Consider the following 19293-nt stretch of genomic DNA (forward strand, 5'->3'; position numbering starts at 1 on the left):
TGACTTTGTCTGCAAAGCACTATTAATAATGTTCGCGTAGTTGTTTGACGAATATGGAATACTAATTATTGGTGAATATTAGAGTAATTCGTGAGTTAACGTTTGGCTCAGTGGATAGATTATTATAAGGACATCCGTTAAGGTTATTTCTGCAGACGCTAGTGATTTAGAGTGTAATTGGAGATATACCGGCAGTTGAGATAATGATTAGTTTGAAGTGATAGTTTAGTGCGATAGTAACTTGAAGTTAACTTTGATAGTAGGTACCCGCTTTAGAATCGTATAACCCGGTTGGTAAAGGATCATTGATGACTCTCGTGTAATGTTGAAATGGATTAGACAATGAGTTGCCCATGAGATCGAATAGCTTACATTCTACCTGGTTTCTGTTGTGATCGCTTATTTGGGTGGATAGTAGTGGTGGCGCACGATGCTATGGTGTTCTGTATGCAGATGTGCACAGAGTGGAGAAGGTAGAGCTATTGCGATATTCTGAATTAGTAATGAGAAGTCAATTATAAGATCTGGTTTAGATCGTAAGAGAGTCGATGCAATGATCCTTTTAAGAGCGTTCATGAAGTTGTGATTGATTACCTTGAGATGATTAGATAACGGAATAGGTCGTGACTTGATTGAGAGGTTGCAATAGCAATTGCGCCCTAATCACACGATGTAATGTTTAGCTTAGGTTAGCTAGTTTAGAGTGAGGTGAGGGGTCGCTGTGAGGGGTGGTTGGAGGCGACCATAGGTAGGGTTAGGTTAGGGTGATCTGGTTGTGTTACGTTGATGGTTTCCATGTGCGATACGTTACTGAGAACTATTTGTAAAGAACATGGATTAAAGTACCTACTTATTAATTACTACCTCCTGATGTCGGCTAAAGATGAATAATAATTGTCAGCCATCCTCCTGTTCTCCGACATACCTAATATAATATTCCATAATATGCCAGACAAGTTGATCAGCCCTGACTTCGCTCGGTTGTCGGCCCAGGCCTATTCTATTAATCAACTAAGCCTTCCATTATAATGCCTTGTAGAAACTGATAATCGGTATAATAGGTTTATTAAACCATACCCACTGGTTAGCCCGCTCCCATCTTAGATTGTCACTCAGTACTTATTAACCCATGAGATCGCAGTCAAGGGCTAACTTGTATCTAAATAAAAAATCTACCTTAACATTTTATCCCAAGTTGGTGGTGGCGCATGCGCGGAGGATCCGCTCCTTGAAGTCCAAACTTGTGTCCCCCAGTTGCGTATCAACCGTTCGGGAGGGATATTACCGCCATCTTGAATTTTTGAGCGACGATTATCGTAATATTGCAATACTGCGAAGACGTTTTGTGTACCGATAATGTACAAGTTTCGTTCAGATTTCTTTTTGTTGTGACGTTGTTAGTGTTGTGACGTTGTTTTAGTGATGTGGCGGCGGTTGTTGATTGTAATACTTGTGGGAGTTACAGTGTTGTTCCGATGTACGGATTCTGTCGGTAAGTTTTACTTTTATTGAAACTTTGTTATATATTTTCATGAATTATTTATTGTACGTGAAGTGGCAGTTGATGGATCTCTTTTATACCTACACTTGGGCACAGCTTAGATATAAATTGGGTGCTCCAAAATATTTTAAAAAATGTAGTAGGATATAATTTTCTGTGCAAATATTGTCGTAGTGTTTAATTTTTTTTAAATATATATAGGTTTAGGATTAAGTTCTTTAACTAGCAAATATAATTTGTGGTACCTACCTACTTAACATAAAAAATATTAAGTACAAATAAATGAATAGAATACGAATAAATTAACGTTTCATAAAACATGACTAAGTAGGTAATTAGGAGAAAGATTATAAGTAGGCACCTACTTGTTATGTAGACAATCAATACTTATAATAAAACTGTAACAGTAATATATATATTTGGATGTTGTTTTTAATATTATAAATTTAATAAAATCGATTCTTTGTTATCTTTCTTTTATATTTATTTATTTTTAATAAGATCGGATTATTATTTCATTCTTACCTACTTTAATTTTTGATTAGTTTACTAATTTATGTAAAAATAGGAGTAGGTATAATTATTATTTCAGCCCCTTTACTTGACCCCCTTACTTACTACAACGTAACTCTTGAATCTAGAAATGTTACTTGCCTTGGCCGGAATCAAACCCGGGACCTACCACTAACAGCGCCAACCGCTGTGCCAAAGACGACATCATATTATTATAATCAAGAGATAGAAAAGTGGAGAAACTATCCCCTATTAATATAACACGGATCATTATTCCAAAAGTCCTTCAGGACTGTCGCCGAGGGGTCTGTTGCGACGAGTAAAGTAAGTTAGTCAGTTTACGGACACCTATTACGTTTCGTCCCTTGATATATCAAATCTTTGAGTGCCAACATGGCTGCTCAACCCGCCTGGAAACATTTCTGTGCGCATAAAATCAAAATCAAAATCAAACAATTTATTCCAAATCAGTACCCTTATTATAAATGCGAAAATGTGTTTGTTTGTTGGTTTATTGGTTTACTAGTTGATGCCCGCGACTTCGTACGCGTGAATTTAGGTTTTTGAAAATCCCGTGGGAACTCTTTAATTTTCTGGGATAAAAAGTAGCCTATGTCACTTTCCTGGTCTTTGACTATTCCCATGCAAAAAATCACGTCGATCCGTTTCTCGGTTGAGACGTGATTGAAGGACAAACCAACAAACCAACAAACAAACACACTTTCGCATTTTTAATAAGAGACATTAATACGGGAGTTGAACAATATTTTTTTGTTGTTGCCAAAAACTATGTTTTATCTTTCCAACAGTACTTCTTTTACTCATTTTCCCAGAAATTCAGCATTTCACTGAAGAAAAGTAATTCAAGAAGGAATGACTTCCACTCCAGAAGTTCTATTATCCCCCCCCCCCGGAGGGTCCTGGGGGGGCGACGTCTGACGGTGAATAAAAGTTAAAGACTCTCTCAAGAGCTTGTCCAAATTTTTACACTCAAAATCTGTTTTTACATTACACGATGCGATTTCAAATTCAAATAATTTATTCACAATCACTACCCCTATTATATAAATGTGAAAGTGTGTTTGTTTGTTGGTTTGTTGGTTTGTTCTTAAATCACGTCGCAACGTAGCAACGGATCGACGTGATTTTTTGCAAGGGTTTAACGACCTGGAGAGAGACACAGGCTACTTTTTATCCCGGAAAATCAAAGAGTTTTCACGGGATTTTTAAAAACCTAAATCCACGCGTACGAAGTCGCGGGCATCAGCTAGTAGGTAATAAATTACATTTATTGATGGTAGGTTGTTGGATTTGTAAGATGATATAGAGGTGATAATTTCTTATTACGCGAACTAAAAGCTACGAGTGTTCCAAACGCGCCCAGGTCTGAGAGCCCACAACAAACTGAGCCGGTTATTCTTTTTACTATCACCACTTTACAAAACTAATATGTATAGTCCGGTACAAATTCGCCGTCCGAACAACTAAATAAATAAATGAGTATGTATTTGTTTATTTATTTTTAGAAATTGAGAACTCACTCAATGCTCAATTTTTGCTCAATGTGTCAACACAAAAGTACGATTTTAGTCCTTATTCTAAAGGTATCTATTTATAACATGATAGAATATGACACATAGAGCAAAAATGCATTATTATTTATTAAAAAACTTACAAAACAAATACAGCATTGGGAAAATGTCAACCATTAAAAGTGGAAAAGTTACGTAAAAATATCTTAGTTCGTACTTCGTAGAGTAGAGAGAAGATAAATAATTCGGACAAGCACTTCAAAGTGTAGTTAAGTTTAGGCGTTCCCTCAGGACCTCCTTACGAGGGTACGAGCACAACGTCCGGAGTGAAAACTGTCCTTTTGTATCCTCGTTTACCTACTGTTTATTTGAATTAATCAAGTGACATGTCATTTAGTGACAAGTCCCGCAAATTGCTATTGCGCTGGAACCATGTCTCATATATACCTACTCTAACTGCTAACAGAAAAAGAGGCAATAGAAATACACATTTTGTGAAATCTATCCTACCAATTACGATTCACGAGATACCGTCTGCTGACAATATGTAAGACGGACGGACGGACGGACAGCGGAGTCTTAGTAATAGGATGCCATAGGCACCCTTCTGGTACGGGACCCTAGAAAACAATTTGCTAATTTGACCTTTTTAAAATAAATAAAGATACTTAGTAATTTAATCCTCCAAGTAAGTACCAAATTCCCCTTGAACGAGATCACTTACAATCTATATCAGCAAGAAAGGAAAAGGGGGGAATTTCCCCAAATCCTTTTATTCCCCTTTGATATCACGAGCTCGTCTAAATTGGATTAAGTTCGATATCCATTGGGATATAAGTCTTCGATATTATTTGTGAATATGAGATAACGGGGACTCTGTCATAGTTGATTGCTAAAGGGAGGGCAATGATATAGATCACCTACGGAACCCTAAAACACTAGTGTTTTAGTAGTTTCGTAGTTGCCAAAGGACCGTTATGTAGGGTGTATAACCGTCCGTTATACAGGAGGTATAGATAAAGACCTGGAGAGTGACATAGGCAACTTTTTATCCCGGGAAATCAAAGAGTGCCCACGGGATTTTTAAAAAACATAATTCCACGCGGACGAAGTCGCGGGCATCAGCTAGTACTTTATAATATAAGGGTACTTAACGGAAAAATGTAATATGCGGCATAGAAATCGAAATATATTTGAAAACAATAATGTAATAAATGTAATTTCACGCTTGAGCTACCACAAGAGAGGAATAAACAATATCTGATAAGAAATATTGTATCAAAATTGTCTCTATCTAAAACAGGACAAAGGAAATGAATAAAATATATTTGTAGATAAATGAAGGCAATAAAGGCTTTAAGCTATAGTCCACCACGCAGGCCAGTTGCATTACTTCACAGACCTTTAAAAATATCATGGAAAACTCTTACTCGTGCAAGTCTTTTTATGATATTTTCCGTCATCGTTAAATCTAGTGATATTTTTTGCTTAAAACGCACATAACTTTTAAAGGTTAGAAGTTAGAGGAACTCCGGATCCGTCTAATTGGAAACCGAAGTCCTAATCGCTGTTGGAAAACCCCTTATCGTCATCATTATCAACCGATAGACGTCCACAGCTGGACATAGGTCTCTTGTAGCTCTTTCATCTCCTAAAACCAGCGGCTCCCAAATCAAATAGTTTATTCAAAATCCATACTAATATTATAAATGCGAAAGTGTGTCTGTCTGTCTGTCTGCTAGCTTTTCACGGCTCAACCGTTCAATCAATTTTGACGAAATTTGGTACAGAGATAGCTCGCATCCCGGGGAAGGACATAGGCTACTTTTTATCCCGGAAAATTAAAGAGTTCCCATGAGATTTTCTAAAACCTAAATCCACGCGGACGAAGTCGCGGGCATCATCTAGTAAGTAATAAATTACACGTTTTGATAGTCGGTTGTTGCATTTGTAAGATGATAATAGTGGTTATAATTTTTATGCGAACACGAGGGTTCGAAACGCGCCCAAGTCTGGCCCTGAACAATTCGTTTAATGTTGTCTGTCTACTAGTGGAATTCTTCCAACGCTGTGCTTGCCGGTGAGAGGTCACCATTCTAACACCTTGGGACCCCAACATCTGACGGTGTACCGCGCCCATTGTCACCTCAGCTTTGCAATCCGTTGGGCTATATCAGTTACTCTGGTTTTCTTTATTTCTGATTTGACAACGTAGAGAAACTCCAAGTTAATTTTTCTCCATCGCCTGCTGAGTGATTGAGCTTTCTTATGAGCCCCATAGTTAGCAACCAGTGGTCTGGGATCCATATTACATCACTGGCAACGCACTGTTCGAAGACAGGTCTGTAAGTACTGAGGAATTTGGAACCAGAAAAAATCTCGAAGCTTCTTGAACACTGCCCAGCCAAATTGGACTAACCTCTAGAAAACCACTATAAATAGTTAATGAATCGTCAACAATAAGGTATACGATGTCGTGAACTCGTGAAATTGATAGAAAGACGGGGTAGAAACAGTCAATAAGAGGTTTGTCATTGTATCAATAAATCTCTATATATAAAAATGAATCGTTGAATGTGTTGCTGGTCGCAAATCTCGAGAACAGCTAAACCGATTTCGCTAATTCTTTTTTCATAATATTCCTTGAAATACGGGGATGGTTACGGAGAAAAAAATTAAAAAAAATCCCGAAAAAGAATCGACTGTTAGGCGGTACAAAGTTCGCCGGGACAGCTAGTTTTATAATAAAACCAATAGCTCTTGAACGCTCCTAGAGTAAATTAAGAAAAGAACAGATGAGCGTGAAGAATCAATTGGGCACTAATTTATTTAACGAAGCACCGAAGTGAACAATTGATGTGGTTATCCGAGTAGGGGGGTGTTGGCGGAGAGGCCATTTTGTTCGATTAGGGTGGAGATAAATTACTGCCTGTTTTCGATCTAGTCCTGAATCCTGATATATGGCGAACATGAGTGTAAATATACGCATTACGCACCAACCTCTCATGTTCCTATAAAATACTGCCAAAACAGACAAGCTTTAACAAGCGTTAAGGCGATATGCGTCCCAAAAGTGGTGTTGAGAGACATTTCGGATGTTCAAAGAATCAAGTTTTGGCCTCAAAAACTACTTCTTCTTCTTCCTTACCTTATCCCACGCTACGTGGGGTCGGCACAACATGTCTTCTTCTTCCACTCATTCCTGTCATTCGTCAACGTATTATCCACCTCTTTTTCACGCATATCCTCTTTCACGCAATCTATCCACCTTTTCTTTGGTCGTCCTCTCCTCTTTTTTCCTTCCACATGCATACTTAACATTCTTCTAGTGACATGACTTTCTTCTCTCCGCATTATATGCCCATACCATGCCAGCCTATTACCCCTCATCTTTTCTACCACTGGCGCTACTTTCAAACTACCCCTTATACCCCTCATTCCTTATCTTATCCATCCTTGTCACACCACACATCCATCTCAACATTCGCATTTCAGTCGCATGTACTCTCCTTTCATCCGTCCCTTTTACCGCCCAACATTCTGAACCATACAATGTGACAGGTCTAACGACTGTTTTATAGATTTTCCCCTTAAGTTTAAGGGGCATTTGCGGGTCGCATGTAACACCTGAGACCTGTCGCCATTTCATCCATTGTTCACGTCTCGGTCAATATTACCGTCGTTTTGGAAGATCGAACCTACCTCAAAAACTACTAATTTGTTTATTTATTTTTTCATTAATTTCTGATTTGATCACGGGTTGAATAGATGAAGTAAAATCACAAAAACAACCTGCGGTGAATTCTAATCAAAATTCAGAAACCTTATTTGTTTCTATTACAAGAAACTTTTCGTAAAAGGTTTTGAAATGTCCTTTTGGGGTCAAATATATTCGGTTCGTGCTATTGTCCGTGGCCACGTATTCAATAACTTTGGTCACGACTTCTGATTACATCACGGACCCCTTATCCGAAACTGACCTTATGGCTTTCTTTCCTATTACCTATTTATTAGTTACTAACTTATGCCCGCGACTTCGTCCGCGTGGAATTAGGTTTTTTAAAAATCCCGGCGGAACTCTTTGATTTTCCGGGATAAAATCTAGCCTATGTTACTCTCCAGGTCTTACCCATGCAAAAAATCACGGCAATCCGTTGCACCGTTGCGACGTGATTGAAGGACAAACCAAGAAACAAACACACTTTTGCATTTATAATAAGGGTAGGTAGTAGGTACTGATATAATAAGGGTACTGATGTATATAAAAAATGTTTCTTTTTCTATTTCTAAAAGCATATTACCTCCTTAAGTACCTAAGTAATTCTAGGAGTACAACAGCTGTGAGTAAAGTAGATACTCACAATAAATCTGACCGTATCATAAAGGGAGATGAAAGCCGTTGTCATCTGTTTTCAAAGGCTTCTGGATAATGCGACATCACAGGGTCGCGTTCAATGATCCGCGAGACTTAAGACGTACCTACCTACCACAATACGGCACGGCAATACGCTTTCGCTATCATATTTCATACTGATATGATGGGCTTTTAGTCTTTGTTCGTGGAACTTAGCGACGCACAATACTCTAATTATGTATGTGTAACACACAAAAGCCGTAGTTCCGTTGCTCGTATATTGGCTTCCCACGGTGCGTGATTCGTGTTAGTTTGTATGCCATTTTGTTATACATCATCATCATGATCAACTCATCGCCGGCTCACTGCAGAGCACGGGTCTACCACGCTGGCCAAATGTGCGGATTGGTAGACTTCACACACCTTAGAGAACTTTTATTTTTTTTATTCAGATACATTTTAGCCCTTGACTGCAATCTCACCTGGTGGTAAGTGACGATGCAGTCTAAGATGGAAGCGGGCTAACTTGGAAGGGGTAAGAACATTATGGAAAACTCTCGGACGTGCATTTAGGCAACATTTTTAGGGTTCCGTACACAAAGGGTAAAATGGGAGCCTATTATGTGGAACTTAGCGACGCACAATACTCTAATTATGTATGTGTTACACACAAAAGCCGTAGTTCCGTTGCTCTTATATCCGCTTCGTCTTAGTTTGTAAGCCATTTTGTCATACATCATCATCATGATCAACCCATGGCCGGCTCACTGCAGAGCACGGCGGGGGTGATTACGTATCTCGTAACAGCGGCTAGAGAGAGACAGCAATAACCACAAAGCAAAATAAGAAGAAGAGAGACAGCAAATGAACTGTCGCATTACTACTGCTGTTGCGTTGCTGTCGCTACTGCAACGTTTTACGTAATCAACCCGCGGGTCTCCTCTGAGAGTGAGAAAGAAGGGTTTGGCCATAGTCTACCACGCTGGTCAAGTGCGCTGAGGAAGTGCAGAAACTTCACCCAATTGAGAACATTATGGAAAACTTTCAGACGTGCATTTAGGCAACATTTTTAGGGTTCCGTACCCAAAGGGTAAAAGGACCCTGTTACTAATAATGTCGAGTCGAGATGATGGTGGGTTGATGATGTTTATGGTGTACTTGGTAAGTAATAGCATTGTGTTAGAGTCACGTTTAAGTCTATAGAATACTAAAAAGATAATAAAAAGAATACCCGGCTTTGTTTGTTGTGGGCTCTTCTCAGACCTGGACGTGTTTGAAACCCTCGTAGCTTTAGTTTTAAGTTTGCGTAATAATTATCACCACTACATCTTACAAATCCAACAAATGACAATCAAAAAGAGTAATTTATTACCTACTAGCTGATTCCCGCGACTTCGTCCGTGTGGAATAAGGTTTTTAAAAATCTCGTAGGAACTCTTTGATTTTCCGGGATAAAAAGTAGCCTATGTCACTCTCCAGGTCGTTATCAATACCCATGCAAAAAATCACGTCAATCCGTTGCACCGTTGCAACGTGATTGAAGGACAAACCAATAAACCAATAATCCAAAAAACAAACACACTTTCGCATTATGTACTGATTTTGAATAAATTATTTGAATTTTGAATTTTAGAACAATTTGAGCTACTAAAATAAACCTAATAAAAAATTCTTGTAGGTACCTACCCTCTAGCGAATATTTTGAGGTCACGTAATTCTTACAATAAACAAAATATTAGTGAAAGAGGCTTTCACTCGCAATATAAAGAAGCAGAATAAAGGACCGCTCTCGATAAGCGAGTTGACGTAAAATTGGCGCAAGAATTACTAACTAAACATTTTTTCAACGACGATTTTGCCCTCTGTTGTAGAGTAATAAATAGAAATACTGAATCTTTTTTCAAATATTTTATTGAGAATCATGTAATTCACAAAGGTATAGATGAATGGTATTACTTTTGGAAGAAATAAAATATTAAATATTGCTTTTGTCAAGTGAACTTTGTCAATATTCTATTTTAAATTTATAGATCTAATCTAATATTATTATTGAGCATTCATTTTATTCAACTTTTCTGTGTTATAATTTACTAAAAAGAGACCCGTTCTCATTAGTAAGCCGGCGAAGGGTTGAACATGATGATGATGATGATGAGACACTTTTTAAGATCTGCTTCAGGCAGCTACTATTTTCCTGCTAACTATGATATCTATTCTATTCTCTAAGGTAGCCAAGTCTGCCAAGCCAGCAAAGTGTTGATTGGCAGACTTTACACACTTTTGAATATTGAGAACATTATGAAAAACTCTCAAAGGGCGTGAATTTTACGTATTTTGCAATATTTTCTCCCTTGTTCTTCAGCGTCACTCAGCGGGCAATGGAGAGAGCTATGCTTGGAGTTTCTCTACGTAATCAAATTAGAAATGAGGAGATCCGTAGGAGAACTAGAGTAACCGACATAGCTCAACGGGTTGCGATGCTGAAGTGGCAATGGGCAGGGCACATAGTTCGTACAACCGATAGACGTTGGGGTCCCAAGGTGCTGGAATGGCGACCTCGCACCGGAAGGCGCAGCGTTGGAAGACCCCCCACTAGGTGGACGGACGACATCAGATGAGTCGCAGGGTCGCTTGCGCCGCTGGATGCAGGCAGCGCAAGACGTGTGGCGTGTGGAAGTCCCTACAAGAGACCTATGTCCAGCAGTGGACGACTATTGGTTGATGATGATGATGATGATGAATGTTCTGCAGTAATCACTGAGAAATAATGATTTTTGATGTAGTCAAATACCCAATTCCAAGAGTCACTTTCAAGCTACAAGTAGGTAAATTTTTTTTTAAAAAAAAAAAAAAACATTAGCCATGTTAAATGACTAATATTCCCCTTTTTCCTCTCCAACTAAGCGTGAAGCTTGTGCTAGGAGTAGGTACGACAATAGTGCAACGGGCGGGGTTTGAACCGTCGACCTTTCGGTTTTCAGTCCACTCCTTTACCAGTTGAGCTATTGAGGCTCAAAATGTACCGGAAGTCAGTCTCTTAAAACCACCGCGATGATTGATGGCGGAGCGACGTTTAATTTAGCTGCCGGATATCTCTCATTTCGCTGCTGAGTGCTGAGTTATGACGTAACAATATTAGCCTTCCTTTTTTTAAGCCGGTGTGAATAAGTTGAATCAATCAATCTTTTGGGCATCTAATTTTGCAGGGCGGTAAGGTAAACATTTTATATACTTACTAGCTTATGCTCGCGACTTCGTCCGCGTGGACTACAAAATTTCAAAACCCTATTTCACCCCCTTAGGAGTTGAATTTTCAAAAATCCTTTCTCAGCGGATGCCTACGTCATAATAGCTATCTGCATGCCAGCCCGATCCGTCCAGTAGTTTGAGCTGTGCGTTGATAGATCAGTCAGTCAGTCAGTCAGTCAGTCAGTCAGTCAGTCAGTCACCTTTTCCTTTTATATATTTAGACTAGTAATGCCCGCGACTTCATCCGCGTGGATTTAGGTTTTTAAAAATCCCGTGGGAACTCTTGGATTTTCCGGGATAAAAAGTTGCCTATGTCCTTCCCCGGGATGCAAGCTTTCGCTGTACTAAATTTCGTCAAAATCGGTTGAACGGATGAACCGTGAAAGGCTAGCAGACAGACAGACGGACACACTTTCGCATTTATAATATTAAGTATGGATTTATGATATTGCGTTATTTAATAACTGTTTGAAAAAACTGACTCGCATGGTTTTAAATTATAAATTAAAATATTCTAAAAGAAAAATCGATTTCAACAAAACTAACCATAAGTAAAATGGCATTGTATTAGCTATAGCAAATTCTATCTAGGATTGTCCCTCGATTCCAAGAGTCACACTAAAAATAAAACGATTGTATTTTTCTTGTAACACTTGCAGAAAATTTTAAAACCGGCGTACTAAAATCAAACGGGCATAAAGCTGCAAAACGAAAGCAATTTCGCCGACGAATAAAACATTGTCGTAAAGGTGGGAAATTGCGCAAATCCCTGCAGGAATGCGGACTCCGACACTTTCTGTTCCTTGCAGTAATGGTTCGATTCAAATTGTCACGTCGCGCGCAAACACAGAGATGTTAGCGTTCGGGAGACGGCGACGGGCGACGATTTTTCCATAAACCGTTGCAAATTGACGGGTGATTTAACGAACAGAGAAAGGGTTGGAAATGTGAAAAAACGGGCATAATAGTACATTACATTCCAGGCCTGAAATAAAGCGATTATTGGCCGAGTATTATAGGAAGGCCGAGGCAAAGCCGAGGACTGCCCAGACGCCTCGTCCTTTAAAACTAAACGAGGTTGGTAATCGCTAATTTCGGCCGAGAATTGTATAGTTTTCCAATTGCGAGGAAACAATAATTAATAGAAGAAACAAAGCTTTAATTCATATGAAAATGTGTATTGTATATCTGTAAAAAAATTAGAATGTAAAAATCATTACAAAATTTGAAAAAAAATAAAAATTATAAAGAAACAATAATGATAAAAAAGTATATAATACCTAATTAAATAAATAAAAACTATTGAAAAATTAATTTAAAAAAGTAGTATATAATAGATACGATTTTGTTAACATATAAGTCAGAATATTAATAAAATCGTGTACCTAAAAAACTCAATTTATTTTAGTCTACACCATAAAGAACCTCGTCATCAGTATGAAACTGTCCAGCAATTTCCATTAGTCCTCTTGGAAATTGTTGACGTGCGGCCAGTGAAGACCCGAATAGCAGTCCTCTGTAATGACATCGTTTCTTCAGGAAAGTAGCAAATTCCGAGCAAGTGGAAGAAAATAAAATTGACGTCACTGCCTGTCTGTTTTTCGTTGTTACCCATAGATGTTAAGCTCAGTTTAATAGAAACTTGCAACCGTTATAGTCGGTATACGCAAGAAAACAATAAACACAATAAAATAATGAATTATCACTAGGTTTTTTTTTACATAAGTTTTTACATTTACATAATAATATGTCGTTAAACCACGTAATAAAACAAGCCTAAAATCATAAATCTATTTTTATTTTGTGTAGCAATATAATATATTATGAGACAAACGCCCGGTTTTAAGATCCCGAAGTCAGTTTCTGAATTCCAAATGCGAAACTGCAAGTTCGAGGCCGGCTTTAGTATTCCAGAGACAGCAATTTTTCCATAAACCGCTGTGAAATGACTGGTGATTTAGCGAACAGAGGAAGGGTCGGGCACGAGCGTTTTGACGAAGGACTTTTTAGGGTTGAGCGAGGAAACAAGGCGTATTACGTGAAATTTTGTTTGCCCGCGGCTTTTATCTTGAAACAAAAGGGATTCGGTTTGGCTTTACCACTTGTACTGTTTTGTTTTTACAATTAAAAGTTAAAATTAGTTCCGTCAGCTCGAGTATGGGATTTCCATTCCAGAACTGTTTCAAAGAATCCGTTACTAAAGTAACAATATTGTTTTGAGTATTTCGTTCTACAAAATAATTTTTGCCACCAAGCTCTCGCCGCTCTTTTAAGTAAGTATGACAGTTTAAGCTAGGTTCCATTAAAATCTTTTATTTTAATAATATCAAAAAAGAGTGTTATGATAGATTTGAACAGCATAAAATGTTAGGTAGATGTGTGTTAGGTAGGTGTGTGTGTTTTTTTTCAGAAAAATCCGGTCTGATTCTTTGTCTACTTTATAAAAGAAACCTCTGCAATATTTCAGCTTTCTAGGTTCAAATATTTGGGCTGTGCGTTGCATGTTGGTGAGTCAGGAGTCAAGACTTTTCTTTCAATGCCTCAGTCAAACTTAAGTGGAAAGATGAAGTCAATAAGGAGCTCAGAGCACTCCAAGTTAATTGGCAGGTGATCGCTCAAAGTGGCAAAGTTTCGCCATCTTTCATTGCAAGCCCAGGAGAAGCCGTCCTGGTTTTCAGTTTGCGAACTATTTAGTACCCAGTAATCTGACGACCTCCCAGACGCAGTGGGGAGGTCCCAGGTTCAATTTCCGGGATTGGAAATTCGAAATTTTCTAATTTTAAAATTTTCTCTTGTCCAGATCTGGCTTCGGCCGTGGCTAGTTACCACCCTACCGGCAAAGCCGTGCCACCAGGTGATTAACGTTCTAACAGGATGTCGTGTAGAAACCAAAGGGGTAGGTATGGGTTTAATAAAAACTGCTATACCTACCCCCAGATTAGCCCGCTTCTATCTTAGATTGCATCATCACTAACCACCAGGTGAGATTGCAGTCAAGGGCTTACTTGTGTCTGAATAAAAAACCTAATAAGCCAGTTTTGCTTATGTAACTACAGTGCATATTTTATACAAAAGTTTTCCAAGTCTACAGGAAGAAAAAGGAATCCTAAATTTCTTTAAACAATTAAATATTATTTGCTTAAGTATGACGGAAAACATCACGAGGGAAAGGAAGGAAAAGGAAGATGTGTGAAGTCTACCAATCCGCGCTTGGCAATCGGCGTGGTGGACAATAGCCGAATCCTTCTCATTCTGAAAAGAGACCCATGCTCAGTAGTAAATTGGCAATGCGTTGTTGATGATAATAACGATGATTTTATTTAAAATAGAGAGATAAAATACATAAAAGTAAGAACAAAATATATAACAAAGTAGGTACACAAAATTACAGATCCAAAAAGCAACTTATTGCATTACACAGAGAAAAAATACTGGCAAAATACTTCATGACTGCCTTACCTAAGTTAAGTTGCCTCTAAGTGCCTCCTAAGTGAAGTAACAGCGGTTCAGCTCCGCAAACATAAGGAACCCACTCCATAACCAAAATAAAGGCAAAAGCACTTTTAATATACCCCGAAATCGTATTATTTTTGTATGTGATTTGGTAAATGGGTTCCCTCCGTCTCCCTTTATGAATGTTGCCTGTACAATAACAATGCGGGCTCTTTTGATAAATATTGCCAGTGTTTATTTGGCCACTGACTTCATCCGTTGCGGCTGACGCATGACGAATGGTTGTATTTGTGGGAAAAATTGTGTACATCTGCTGGATGCTGGCGTGTATTTAGCCTATACTTCTTGCTGCTATACTATCTTAGAATGTATTATCTTTATCTAAATATATAAAAGGAAAAGGTGTCTGACTGACTGACTGACTGACTGATCTATCAACGCACAGCTCAAACTACTGGACGGATCGGGCTCAAATTAGGCAAGCAGAAAGCTATTATGACGTAGGCATCCGCTAAGAAAGGATTTTTGAATATTCAACCCCTAAGGGGGTGAAATAGGGGTTTGAAATTTGTGTAGTCCACGCGGACAAAGTCGCGAGCATAAGCTAGTCTAAATATATAAAAGGAAAAGGTGACTGACTGACTGACAGATTTATCAACGCACAGCTCAAACTACTGGACGGATCGGGCTGAAATTTGGCATGCAGGTAGTATAAGAAAGGATTTTTGAAAATTCAACCCCTAAGGGTTCCCTCTCACGGGTTTGAAATTTTGTGTAATCCACGCGAAGTCGCAGGAATAAACTAGTTGTCTTATAATATGAATTGCTGCTAATTTAAAGTTTTTTTTAGTTTTTACGAATGGCGAACTGAGCTTGCACGATCATAAATTGATTTTTTATTGAAGTCACATTGTGTAGGTATGTTGCGGCTAATTGCGAGTCGGACTCACACACGAAGGGTTCCGTAGGTACCATAGTTCAAGAAATAACATTTTTAATTTTTTAAATTTTCATGGAACTCATTTCAAATTTTTTATTACTTGCTGCTATAGCGGCAATAAGAATACACAATCTGTGAAAATTGTAACAATACAAATCATTTATTTATTGATCTACCTATTACGATTCACGAGATAAAGCCCACTGACAGACAGACGGACGGACAGCGAAGGCTTAGGTAGTAATTATAAGTAAGAACCCTAAAAACACCACGAAATTCAGCTATTTTACGAGCAGAAATTAAAAACATTTGAGGGGTTAATTGAGGATTTTGAGAAAAATTTGGGGATGAACAGTAAATAGGAGTTCATTGATATTGTCTAGTGATTATAGCAGGCGGCCAAATGCCGAACTTTATGATGCACGGATTCCACCGCAATGTGCCTTAAACCTAAGGCTAAAATGGTAAGGTGATCTTTTTTTTATTATCAAATCAAAATACAATTCAAAAAGCTTAGTGTAAAAAGAGGTTTGTCCTCAGTGCCTAGCTACAACGATTAGGTATTAACTAGAAATAAGTTAGTTGTGAGGAAAACATAGGTAAGTACTGCAACAATAAGTATAGAACGGGAAGAATTTAAGATAGATTATAGGTTGTAAATTAGGTAGTGAACATCTAAATTAATTTGGGAATGAGCATTATAAAGCGGCGGCGGCAGAACACATCAATAGCGGAATGGAAGCGATCAATTCGCAGCGGGAGAGGCGGCCGCTGCGACGAGCAATCACTCTTGACCGATGGGCGATGGCGCAATTGGTGATCTGGTTTTTGGGACATAGAGTTTTGGTTGGAAACAGATTACTTTGCGTGATTGAGCGTGATTTTTACCGGGTAATAAGTGAAAATAATAAGTGTCGCCACATCGTTAGGACGTCCGCTTCCTAATAGGTCGTCATAATAGCTATCTGCATGCCAAATTTCAGCTCGATCCGTCCAGTAGTATGAGCTGTGCGTTGATAGATCAATCAGTCAGTCAGTCAGCTTTTCCTTTTATATACATAATATTATATAGATTTTAAAAAATCTTCCTAATCTACGAGTCACCGCTTCTACCTAAAACTTGTACCACAATCAAATCACGTAGCGTAGCTGATAAGTCAAATAAGTTGCGTATCAGTTCCATAAAGCGTACCTGTGGAATTAATGGCTATTGTAATTTAAGCTCCGATTTGTTCCAAGTAATAACAGCAATAGCAATAACAGCAATTTGTACAAATGTCACGTACACTGTGCTCGCTTCGTGATGTTCAAATGTTGTGACTTTGGGCTGGAATAGGTTAATTTGGAGGATTCATTGAGTGATAATTAAAAGATTTGCCATTACAACGATTTTGCAAACGATGCATCATAATTCATAAAATATAATTATATAATATGATTTCCAATTTCTAAAAATAATAATGATAATATAGTAATAATAATAGCCTAAGATGCAGAGCGCTTGTCTAGAAGATTGATTGAACCGATTTTGAAAATTATTTCACCACTAGAAAGCTACATTAATCCTGAGTGACATAGGCTATATTTTATTTTCAAAAAATTAGAGACCCTACGAAATTGTAATAAATAAGCTACCCGTGTGAAGCTGGGGCGGGTCGCTAGTCAAATATAAGGAAATATGGATAATCTAACGTATAAAGTTCATGAAGCATTCGTGTATAAAGATAAGCGATAGGCCGCTCCGAGTCGACGCACCCTCGCTTTCCATTCCAACTCATTGCGTGAATGAACGTGGAATGAACTCTGAGTGAACTCTGAGTGAACGCTGAGTGAACGACAACGCGCTAACTTGTTAATGGAAATCGTAATCATGGGATAAGTCAGGCATATTTTAACACTAGATTATGCCTGCGACTTTTACTTTTAATATGGGTATCTACTAGGCGCTCCATCTTAGGCTGCATCATCATCATCATCAGGAGGTCTGATTGCAGCCAAAGGCTAGGTTAATAATGTTGTCTGACTGTCGCATAATGTTGCCATAAAAGAATGCCTCAGTTCCTAAAGAACTAAACTAAGGTAATCGATGTTATAAGGCAAGCAAAAAAACTAAGTGGAAATGGGCTGGTGATGCCCATTACCACTTCAGTTTTCTTGCTTATCTTAAACATCGATCAACTTAGTTTTTCTTCATAGACATCATCTATTAGTCCTACTAATATTATAAATGTGAAAATAAAGTAAAAAAATTAAAATAAAAATCTTTTTTATTCGAATAAACTTTTACAAGTACTTTCGAATAGTCGGATGCATCTACCACTGGTTCGGAATGCCTTGAATGAAAGTGTGTGGATGTTTGTTATTTAATCACGCAAAAACGGCTGAATTGATTTGGATGAAATTTGGAATGGAGATAGATTATACCCTGGATTAACATATATTTTCATTCCGGAAAATCAAAGAGTTCCCGCGGGATTTTGAAATATGTAAATCCACGTGGATGAAGTCGCAGGCATCAGATCATAAATAATACTTATTATTGTCAATAACATGACCAACATTCTCTAATTCTCTTGAGGAAAAACTCAAAATAAACCGAACTAGCTGTTTAACATTCTCTCTGAAACACAAAAATTAAATATACTTAAAGTAAAGCGTTTTCAATATTCGAGAACAGAATATAATATTAAAGGTTCGTACGCACCTGAGCGGCGCGGCGCGGCGCTTCAGTCCGACTGCAGAACGCTTCACCTCAGGCCGCTCGACGGTGCCTACCGCACTACAACTTCAGTACGCGGCACCTCGCGTCACTTGCGCGTCACTTTTACACCCGTTCGCGTACGAGCAACAACGTCGCAAGATGAGCGACAGTGAAGAGGATTTGATTATTATTTCTTTGTTGTGCAGAAGAAGAACGAATTATCGAAGAGAAAAAACCGGCCAAGTGCGAGTCAGGCTCGCGCAATGAGGGTTCCGTACTACAGTCGTATGATTTCGATAATTTAAAAACTATGATGCATAAAAATAAATAAAAATCTGTTTTAGAATGTACAGGTGAAGACCTTTCATATGATACCCCACTTGGTATAGTTCACTCACTCACAGACAGACGGACAGACAGACAGACAGACAGACAGTGATCCTATAAGAGTTCCGTTTTTCCTTTTGAGGTACGGAACCCTAAAAAAGAAGAAGAAATGGATTGCTGACATACCAAAGTCACGCTATCAAGAAGGATATCACATTTTGTTTCCTCGCCTTCTTAATGACTCTGTACCATTTCACATTTACTTCAGAATGTCGAAGACAAAATTCTTTATGCTATTGCCTAATAGTTTTTGTGGAAATTACATTAGAAACAATAGGTATACCACACAGGTCGGTAATATAATCCTACAAGAAACCTATGTCCAGCAGTGGACATATCTATCGGTTGATGATGATGATGATGATGATAGTTTTTATGGAAATTATAAAAAAATATTTATGCATATCCATACTTATATTATTATCAACGCAAAAGTGTATTTGTCTGTCTATCTACTAGCTTTTCACGGCTCAACAGGATGAAATTTGGTACAAAGTTGAATTACATCCCGGGGAAGGACAGGCTCCTTTTTATCCTGGAAAATGAAAGAATTTCCACAGGATTGTTAAAGGCCCATTTATATGAAGTTTGGACCAGAGGTAGCTTGCATTCCGGGAATTGACAGAGGTAGGCAACTTTTTATCCCGGAAAATCAAAGAGTTC

The 19293-nt window shown here is 38.2% G+C and overlaps 1 protein-coding gene across 1 annotated transcript in view; it reads left to right on the top strand.

The window, feature by feature from the left end:
• The first annotated feature begins 1271 nt into the window (after positions 1-1271).
• LOC117987053 (lachesin-like) overlaps positions 1272-19293 on the top strand; it is a 77448-nt gene continuing 59426 nt past the window's right edge. The window contains exon 1 of the mRNA XM_034974006.2: positions 1272-1492. Within this exon, the coding sequence (XP_034829897.1) occupies positions 1423-1492 (70 nt within the window). The 5' untranslated portion in view covers positions 1272-1422. The remainder of the gene's footprint in view (positions 1493-19293) is intronic.

This window comes from Maniola hyperantus, chromosome 12, assembly GCF_902806685.2.
Source record: "Maniola hyperantus chromosome 12, iAphHyp1.2, whole genome shotgun sequence".
In the NCBI taxonomy this organism is placed as follows: Eukaryota; Metazoa; Arthropoda; class Insecta; order Lepidoptera; family Nymphalidae; genus Maniola; species Maniola hyperantus.